Source organism: Adiantum capillus-veneris, chromosome 22 (assembly GCF_014529385.1).
Source record: "Adiantum capillus-veneris isolate H3 chromosome 22, ASM1452938v2, whole genome shotgun sequence".
Lineage (NCBI taxonomy): Eukaryota > Viridiplantae > Streptophyta > Polypodiopsida > Polypodiales > Pteridaceae > Adiantum > Adiantum capillus-veneris.
The window spans coordinates 87,403,487-87,413,784 of NC_140952.1; the positions used below are offsets into that span (position 1 = coordinate 87,403,487).

At 42.2% G+C, this 10,298-nt stretch overlaps 2 protein-coding genes across 2 annotated transcripts; both read right to left on the reverse strand.

The window, feature by feature from the left end:
- Window positions 1-434: 434 nt before the first annotated feature.
- Window positions 435-2,581, reverse strand: LOC147429738 (uncharacterized). Its single transcript, XM_086495277.1, has one exon. The coding sequence runs from the start codon at window positions 2,038-2,040 to the stop codon at window positions 883-885; it is 1,158 nt and encodes a 385-aa protein (XP_086351403.1). The 5' UTR covers window positions 2,041-2,581; the 3' UTR covers window positions 435-882.
- A 5,874-nt stretch (window positions 2,582-8,455) lies between these two features.
- Window positions 8,456-8,812, reverse strand: LOC147429739 (uncharacterized). The gene has a single exon (XM_086495714.1). It carries the CDS (start codon window positions 8,810-8,812, stop codon window positions 8,456-8,458), a length of 357 nt encoding a protein of 118 aa, XP_086351840.1.
- Window positions 8,813-10,298: the final 1,486 nt, after the last annotated feature.

Sequence of the window (10,298 nt, forward strand, 5' to 3'; positions counted from 1 at the left end):
ATGTTGAGGTAAGTCACAATGTGGGAATTATTGTGAGAATTTGTTCAAAACTTCTTGTGTATAGGGGTTACATAACATATGCCTATACATCTACCATGGTGTGTGCAAGCATGCATGGATATGCATATTATGCCTTCTTTGGTGTTATTATAGCAGGTGCTAAGTTCCCCGGGGATTCGCTTGTAATACCAAGGAGATGTCACCGGCATGCACCAAATACCTTTGATTTACCTCTATCTATGGGAGCATTCTTTGTAAAATACATCCCTCCCTTATGTCCACTCACATCATGATATCAAACAGTAACCCTTAGTGAATGCCCCGGGGTTAAGGTATCCTTTACATCTCACACAAGTCTAGTGTCAAGGAGGCGATCACCTCTAACTTGATTGCATGAAGAATGTGCAAAGTCCATTTGAATTTGGATCATGAGATGGGTGAACAATCATAGAAGTACACACAGCTTGGTTGTTCATGATCTTTGATTTTATACAACAGAGAGACATCAGAATGAGATGGTTTCTAGTATACAAAGAGATTCCAGATGAGCCACAAGTGACCCACGGATCGGAGGGTACAATGGAATAGCAATATCAAATCCTAATCATGATAGCATAAATCAAAACATGCTACAGGCTTTTTATACATCAACTATGCAGGAAAACGGTTTTGTTTTTGGACTCGGAGGTGATGATATCTGCCACTATAGATTCAAGAGATGATAAATTCAGCCCAATATGCGACGATAAACAGAGCTTGGGATCGATCACATGTGCAATTAGCTTAACAATTGAGCTCAAATGCCATTGTGGGAATATGTTGGAGTGCTTACCTCACTTGCCATACATTGGATTTCCTTCTTGAGGTATACTAATACTCTTCCTAGCTTCTGTTTTGATGATGATGATGGCCTTTGACAATGGTGGGTTTGTCCCCTACAGCCTTCCTCAATGTTGGTAGCAGATACCACCAGCACACAATGCTCACAATTGCAGGAAAATAACCCATCACGAGACCGCCCAACCCTAGTACCACCCCCGCTCCTGTTAAAGCTTGGCCCAATTTCTCTGCATTCCCCTTTGTGTCTGCATATTTGTTTGTTAAGGTTTTTGCGCGCCTCGGTGAATCTGATTCCGATTCCTCCAAACATGTTGTCATCCTTGGGAGGGATGCCGTAGTGCAAAGCTGCGTCTGCTTTGTAAACCCCTGCTCCTCTTCTAGACCACATGTCTTCGGGAGCGATACGAATGTGAGAAGAGGCTTCTTCAGCTGTCTTGAATTCGTAGGAGTGCTGGGGGCAGTAGAGCAGCCTAAGTTTTCCGGTTTGTAGTGTCCTTTGGGAACTTTAAGATGTAGTGGATGTGAGGGACCTTTTGCTTTGATGTGCAGCGGTCCCGACATGGTTGCGGGTGCGACTCTTGGTGGGAGCAAAGAGGGGACATGCACAGAGGTTGCCATGGTGATATGTTTGTTGACCCTCTCTTGCCTCAATGAAATGGGTCTCCTTCTCTGAGGTGTAATATCCGGGCGTGCTTTCAGCCCGATAGCATTGAGAACTATGTCCGCTACAATGCTCAAACCAAAAGCAGCCATCCAGAGCAACTTCTCTGCGGCCAGCGCCATGCGCGTAAACTTCCGATCCACAGTGATGTTGGCATGGGCATCTTCGCCAGTCTTTAATACATCTGATGGGTGAATTTGATCAAAGGAAGAGGCAGCACTTTTGGCATTACCTGTTCGAGTGGATTTTCCATCATTCAAGACATCTCTATCGTCTGAGATCAAGTTCAGTGCTGCTTGCCTGATGAGGCGCAGTTCCTCTGTGGAAAGAGTTGGACAGATGATGATGGGAATCCATTTTGTTTCATCTGATCCAATTGCAAATCTGACAAGGGACAATGGGGTGCCCAGCTGAACAAGCAACTTCTTTCTTTTTGCTTCAAGCTCTGCAGATAAGCGCTCGAACTCAGCGAGGCCGCGATCTGCATATGGGTTCTTTTTGGATCGTCTGGGGAAGATGATGGCAGGGGCACATGACATGACTTTATAGTGTTCCTTGTGCAAATTTAAGCAAGATGGGAAGCTTCTTGAACAGTTTGATTGATGGAAGAGAGGTACAGATCTATCAGACTAATGGGTATTGCGAACGCGGTGAAGTAGTTATGCAGAGAAATGCACCAGGACCGCCATAGAATAAAGCAAGGAGAGACAGAAAATGGCACCAGGATGTCTTCAAAATTAGTGCAAGAGTAAAGTGGAATTGTTATGTGGGATTAGCTACAGGTGATTAGCGCCTGAGGGGAGGAATTATAACTAATTGATGGCGATGATGCAGAAAATGAGGGCAGCAGAGAGGATATTAAGCTTGCAGTATTCCGTGATGATATGGGTGGCAAGATAGAGATTGGAACCAGTCTCTGTTCTCTCAACACTTGATGAACAAGAAAAACTTAACCTGACGCCCATGGCTCAAAGCTGCCTGGATAGGAAGCCCGTGCTTTTCAAGTTTCAACCCCTTCTAGAACTCGATCGTCAAAGCAGAACTTGAGCACCTTGCCGTTGAAGGTGTGTTGATGAGAAGGGGCACAAGTCTAGGAGTTTGAAAAAGTTGGCAACTTTACCAGATTTGCCATTTACCACATTTGCCATGAGGGAGAGAAAAGTACAATAAGAGCGCTTTCGCGCAAAAAGCCGACAGTGTTTGTTGTGCTGACGTTGAGAGAGCCTTCATAGCGCAATATATAGCTGCCCTATCTTCTACGTGTAAGCTCCTCCAAATGCAGCTTTGCCTATGCCAATTCCTCCAAAACATGGCAAAGTTAGTCCTTGAGGGCTTCGTTCAGCACAAAGTGCTGACCAAGTGGATGTCATCTCAATGAAGGCACTGTCTCTCTGCGAAACCCTTCTAAGTTCACATCCTCTAGGGGTAGACTGTAGAAAGTTACATATGGGACTATACTATGCATAACCTACGGGTTCCCTCTCAAATAATAAAGGGATACATCAAGAGTCCTCTCTGCTAATCTCATTATGATTTTGCACACATATAGCAAAAGGTCACGTATTTGGTTGTCGATTAGTATAGAAGACTTGTAAAAGCAACATGTGATCACCCGAGAGAGAGAGAGAGAGAGAGAGAGAGAGAGAGGGAGAGAGAGAAGAAAGTATCTGTGTGATCTTCTAGATATTATTCTAAAGATAAAAGCACACCATACTACATGGTGTTAAGGACAAAACCTTTGGCTATTGCATCAAAGATCTTTTAAGATGCATTCTACCAGGGGTTGTTATGCACATCCAATAAGGCTTGTGAATGCATAAACACGAGGAAGGGTTGCAAGGGTGAGAAATGCATACATCACTATCCTCATGGAAAGTTACCCAAATATTCACAAAGAATGTTTTTCAATTCTCAACAAGGGTAAGTGATTAGCTAAAGACTGCCATCTCGGTGGCTCAATGTTATGCCTCTCAAATAAGCGTATGATCTCCTCGTATGGAGATACTTATCTTTTGAAGCATGAATTTGAATTTTCTCAAGGACATTTCGAACTATGAAGGCTCTTTATGCATGTGGATAATCTACCATTGAAAAAGAAAAAGGACCTTTGTACGTTTAAAAACAAGGTGAAGACTTCACGATGGCTTCAAGAAGGCATCTTTTTTCCTCTAATAAATGATTATTAGAACACATTTGACATGTTAATGGACCTTTTGTTCATGAAAAATGTGTCTCGGCTTAATATTGTGTCATTTTCAATTTCAAAAATGTCAATTGAGAGTAAAGGGAAAAGGAGAATTTTTGCCCCAAAATAAAGAAAAATAATATAAAAACCTGAAAAATAAATCAAAAATTTAAAAATTTCTCTTAGCAAATTCAAGAAAAGGAGTTTTATATGTATGAAAAAATGATATTTCTTGAACACTTTAATGGAGAGAGATTAGAGAGAGAGAGAGAGAGAGAGAGAGAGATGCACGTGTACACACACACATGCTCATTTTCATAATGAAATTATTCAAATGAATATAGCAAGGCATGAAATGACTTGAAATGTCACTTAGAAAAGTTAATGTGAGGTTGACCATTTGATAATGAAAGAATGGCACGTTTTTCTCTACCAGTTCCCTATGGCCTTCTTATGGTCTTCTTGGCCAAAAAATATGCCTTTTTCTAAGTAATGAATTGCAAACACTTGATTCAATGACAAATGTAATGAATTGAAAAGTTCATATGATTTGAGCACCAAATAGGTGTGCCAAAAATTTTCATCAACTGGTATCTTTCCAAATACCTCAACTTGAAACATAAAGCATAAAGCAAGTCAACCACTGCAAGCAGACGATGGACAGAGGCGGCATGTAGGTGGCGCAGAGAGGACCAGGGCAAGGTTGGTGACATCTAGCAGGCAGCAACGTTTGAGACGGAGAGATGGCACCAAACCTTTTTTTTTGAAGTGCTAGTCATATGCTCTGGGCACATTGGGGGGGCGGAGAGAGAGAGAGAGAGAGAGAGAGAGAGAGAGAGAGAGAGAGAGAGAGAGAGAGAGAGAGATGTGTTGAGAGCAACTTGAAGAGAAAGGCATATTTTTTTATTGTGCAGGCATGTGGTTCAATTGGTCCAGCCCACAGAGAGAGACAGATGGGGTGCAAAGCATCACGAGCAATGCGGACCGATACATTTATTCCTTGACTCATTGGAAAAGTGCAAAGCGCATTTTGTTTGAACTTTGCAGATAGAGAGCCATAGTAGGCAGCATGGGGCTATCGAGTGGAGCCGCAGAGAGAGGAAATGACTCTTGAGGTGATCCCCTGCACGTTGGAGCAGAGGACTCTGCTTGTATGTTTCAAAATGCATTACGTGGCGGTGGAAAGTTGTTGCCAAAGAAGATTTTTTTAGTGCAGCTTGGAGACTTCCCCCTCTTTTGCCCTACTACACTACCATCTCATCATCCCTAAGATGCTCTCTCTCCTTTCCATTACAATTTCAACATATCCATGCAGTGTATACTCTCTCCTAAGCAGTTTGTGCTTCTCTTGCTCGTCATCCTTGGATGCTTGACTTTATGTATGTACGTGAAATGCCTAGACACGAAGAGGCTTTGTCTATGTCTATAGCTCTGTGTCGCATTGCTCATGGACATAGGGGAGTGTAGTGCTAGGAGGCATAGAAGGATGATGCATTGAGATCGCGAGGGAGGGGGTGGGGGGGAGGAGGGACAACTGATGGCTGATGATAACTATCGGGGTGTTAGCCATCGTGGCAAGTCCCCCCTCTGTCCAGCATGGCGAGCGTCCTTTCCAACGTGGCAGGGCTTGACATTGAGCTGCAACATTCAGTGCCTGCCTTGTCAGTTGCGTCTTGTTTGACGTCATGTACGAGGCTACGAACTTTTTTCTTGCTTCGATCAATATCCTGGAGACCCCACCCCACTCCAGAGTTCGTCAATTTAAACATCTGGCTAATTTACCTCACTCTAGAGTTTTGGTTGATTAAGTTGATGTAACAACTAACTCTAAGGTAGGTGACATTGGGAAGCTGAGACTTCAACAGACACTTTCCCACACACATTACACTCATCAATAAAGAGCGCACTTAACACAGTGAATTCTCCATCCCCCTCTCCCTCTCTCTCTCTCTCTCTCTCTCTCTCTCTCTCTCTCTCTCTCTCTCTCTCTCTCTCTCTCTCTCTCTCACTCACACACACACACACACACACACCCTTCTTAAAAATTAAAAATAGTCGATTTATATATTGCACCCTGATGGCTTCTCTTCTTTTTTTACACATCCAATAAAGCTATAAGCCACATTTATTATTAATCACCATTCATTCTTTATTAATAGTGATTGCTCATTGTCAATCACTATTCATTCTTTTTCCATCTCTCTCTCTCTCTCTCTCTCTCTCTCTCTCTCTCTCTCTCTCTCTCTCTCTCTCTCTTTCAATGGCATTTCAAAAGGTGAAATTTCCTCCTCTTGGTTCATTCAATGCTAGTGGATTGCAATGGATATTGGTGCGCGATGACCGTTCCAAGTACAAGGTTATGCGGCAAGCCATGATCCAATGGTCATGGGTCAATGATTTTGTGCACCGTGAGGAAAAAATTGAAGGATACGACACTGTTTTCAAAAAGTACACGCACCATCATAAAGACCCAACCCAAATAAAGAGAGCATGCAATGATGCATGGATCGAGAAGATTGTGTAAGTGTTTAGGCATTTAACTACACTATTCATTCTTTGTCGTCGTACATTTGTCATCGGACATTTTACTTTCATCTTATCGAAGCATTGATTTCATCCTCACAATTTTCTTTGATATTTTGTAGATTTTGGTGTGCGTATGGCCCTATTGATGAGCGTAATACCTCATTGAATCGTCAGCTTCGAATGGCAATCATGAAATTCCAAATCAACTGGATACAAACATAACTGAGAGTGTTAATCACAACACAAAAACCAAAAGGCGATGAAACAAAGGCCTCCACAAAAGGGGGTGTCAATGCCATTTCTCGATAAGCCACCTATGTAAAGACCCAACTATTGGATTGATATCATATATCAATCCTGATCATACAGACAAGACAGATTTAATGTGTCATGGTGAGGGCTCCAATGTGATGTTCTCCCCTTGGGTCTCCAAGGAGTCTGGAGAAGAATCTTTGGGTGTACAATCTTCTTCGTCGAGGCTTCACCCCACACCAAGCTCTAGATGGTCACATCCAATCACTACATGCTGAAGTTAATGCTAACCCCAATCGCTCAAAGTCAAGGGATGATTTCCTATGTGTTCGTGATATAGTGAATATATCAAGAAATCTAGTAATCGAAACCTATCAACTGCATGAGGATGATGTTGAGAGTACGCGGCGTTGGTGTTTGGAGAATGCATCTATTGTTTTCATTTACCATGAGCACAATCGAGTGCACCAACAAGATTTCATTTTGGGGATTCAAACACCTTGGCAAAAGGAAATGTGTAGAGTATACAGAGATGCCAACCTCCTCGCTATGGTTGCAACATTTGGGACAAACAAGTACAAGGTGACCTTCTTTTCCACTAAGTTTCTATGCAAAACCTCACAATCTAATCTAAATTTTTTAAAAAAGCACCTTTTCCCAATTGTAGTTTCACTTGTACACCATGCTTGTCTTAAATGCACATTGCAATGGGGTGCCAGTTGCTGGGGTTTTGACTTCAAGCAGCACAACGGAAGCTACCTCCTTATTGCTTTGCAAATTTAGGAACGCAAATGTTGGATCACCACAAGTGTTGGGAGCCTGCTGCTTTCATGGTAGATGATGCAAAAACTGAAATAAACGCAATCAAGTATAGGGTCATTTTTTGAATGCAATTCCAATTCTCTTTAATGTATTCTTTGCTTACACATTGAAGCTCGTTTTGCATAGGGAGGTCTTCAACGTACCCATCTACCTTTGCTTGTGGCATGTGAGGTGGTGTTGGCTAAAGCATCTTGTGAGAAAGGTGCAAGATTGGCCAAGGGCTATGATGTTTCGTCAACTAGGGGTGATCATGCACTCACGAGGGCCCTCCTGCACAACTGAGACAGAGACAAGAGAAAGAATTCAACACATGATAGACACATTTCTAGATGACTTCCATGTGGAAGAGGCCTTCTTGGAGTATTTTCAAACTTATTGGCAACCTAAAATTGGTAAGGTATTGGAGATTGAATTCTACGCAGTCATGCATGTTTCTTGGCCATGAATTGCTTACTTAATATGTGTAGATATGTGGGTTCGTGCAGCAAGGACAATGCAACACTCTGGGCAAGACACAAATGGGGCCATTGAAGCATACCATGGTGTTCGCAAGACCAAATTTTTAGGGAGATCTAAGAAGATGGTTGGTCGACGTGTTGATTGGCTGCTTCATGAATTAATTTTGTAAGCTCTATCGTATTATTGGTATGTACAGATGCTGAAAGATAATGGTTTCATTCGTAATCATGCAATAGAGAAGGAGGTAGTGGAGAACTCTTTTGAGAGAGCATCACACATTCTCGATGAGCATGTCACGATAGTTTCTTGGGACGAGGGTGTTCATGCCGTAGTGGCAATCATTCAAATCTTAACCTAGTACACACTATGTACAACCCTGAACCTGCTAGGCTTGTTGCACATGTTCGTGTTCTGAACAAGGAAACATATGTAAGCATTAGGTGAACATGATGCTTGCATTAGGTGTGTCCCAATTTTCATTGAAGGAAACATGCTTGAAACTTTATGGAGAGAGGGTGTACAACCTTCAAGCGGAGCCGGCACTAACTATTAGGGCTCATAACATTGAGGTGGATGTTGATTCAGCAAATGGCACTCGCACTTGCAACAACAAAGACAATGTGAACTCAGATACCAACAAAAAAGGTTTACAAGATCTACAAGACCTATTTCGTGTGTGTGGGTGAGGATAGTTAGCTACTTGTTTCAGCTTATTCCAGCGCCATGCATGTAAACTTCCCATCCACAATGATGTTGGCATGGGCATCTTCACCGATCTTTATATCTGAGGGGTGAATTTGATCAAAGGAAGAGGCAGCACTTTTAGCATTACCTGTTCGAGTGGATTTTCCATCATTCAAGACATCTCTATTGTCGGAGATCCATTTTGTTTCATCTGATCCAATTGCAAACCTGACAAGGGACAATGGGGTGCCCAACTGAACAAGCAACTTCTTTCTTTTTTCTTCAATCTCTGCAAACAAGCGCTCGAACTCAGCGAGGCCGCAATCTGCATATGGGTTCTTTTTGGATCGTCTGGGGAAGATGATGGCAGGGGCACATGACATGACTTTATAGTGTTCCTTGTGCAAATTTAAGCAAGATGGGAAGCTTCTTGAATAGTTTGATTGATGGAAGAGAGGTACGGATCGATCAGACTAATGGGTATTGCGAACCCGGGTAGGTCACCTAAAAAAAATGTAACCTATCACGTGAGTTCAACAAAAAAGTATTTAAAGTTCTTCAAACTTACATAAATATATATACAAAAGGGATACTATTTTTCAAATTTGAAAAAAGCTTACAGATTTTAAAAGAAATGGGTATATTTTATTCCTTAAAAAACTCACAGATAAGGGGCTTTACAAACATGTCTTGAACGCACGTGATATGGTAGTTTTACACATAATGAACCCCCCGAGATTGCGAACACGGTGAAGTAGTTACGTAGAGAAATGTGTCAGGATCGCCATAGAATGAGGCATGGAGAGACAGAAAATGGCACTAGGATGTCTTCAAAATTAGTGCAAGAGTAAAGTGGAATTGTTATGTGGGATTAGCTACAGGTGTTTAGCGGAGGAATTATAACTAATTGATGGCCATGATGCAAAAAATGAGGGCATCAGAGAGGATAAGCTTGCAGTATTTCGTGATGATATGGGTGGCAAGATAGAGATTGGAACTAGTCTCTGTTCTCTCAACACTTGATGAGCAAGCAAAACTTAACCTGACGCCCATGGCTCAAAGCTGCCTAGATAGGAAGCCCGTGCTTTTCAACCCCTTCTAGAACTCGATCATCAAAGCAGAACTTGAGCACCTTGTTGTTGAAGGTGTGTTGATGAGAAGGGGCACAAGTCTAGGAGTTTGAAAAAGTTGGCAACTTTGCCACATTTGCCATGAGGGAGAGAAAAGTACAATAAGAGCGCTTTCACGCAAAAAACCGACATTTGTTGTGCTGATGTTGAGAGAGCCTTCATAGCGCAAAATCTGCCCTATCTTCTACGTGTAAGCTCCTCCAAAATTACTTGGCTTTGCCTATGCCAATTCCTCCAAAAAATTGGCAAAGTTAGCTCTTGAGGGCTTCGTTTAACAGAAAAGTGTTGAATGAAGTGGATGTCGTCTAGTGTCTCAATGTGAAACCCTTCTAAGTTCACATCCTCTAGGGGTAGACTCTAGAAAGTTACCTATGGGACCATAGTATGTGTAACCTATGGGCTACCTCTCAAATAATAAAGGAGTACATCAAGAGTCCTCTCTGCTAATCTCATTATGATTTTGTGCACATGTAGCAAAAGGTCACGTAGCTGCTTGTCGATTAGTATAGAAGACTTGTAAAAGCAACATGTGGTCACCCGCGAGAGAGAGAGAGAGAGAGAGAGAGAGAGAGAGAGAGAGAGAGAGAGAGAGAGAGAGAGAGAGAGAGAGAGAGAGAGAGAGAGAGAGAGAGAGAGAGAGAGAGAGAAGGAAGTATTTGTGTGATCTTCTAGATATTATTCTAAAGATAAAAGCACACCATACTACATCGTGTTAAGGACAAAACCTTTGGCTATTGCA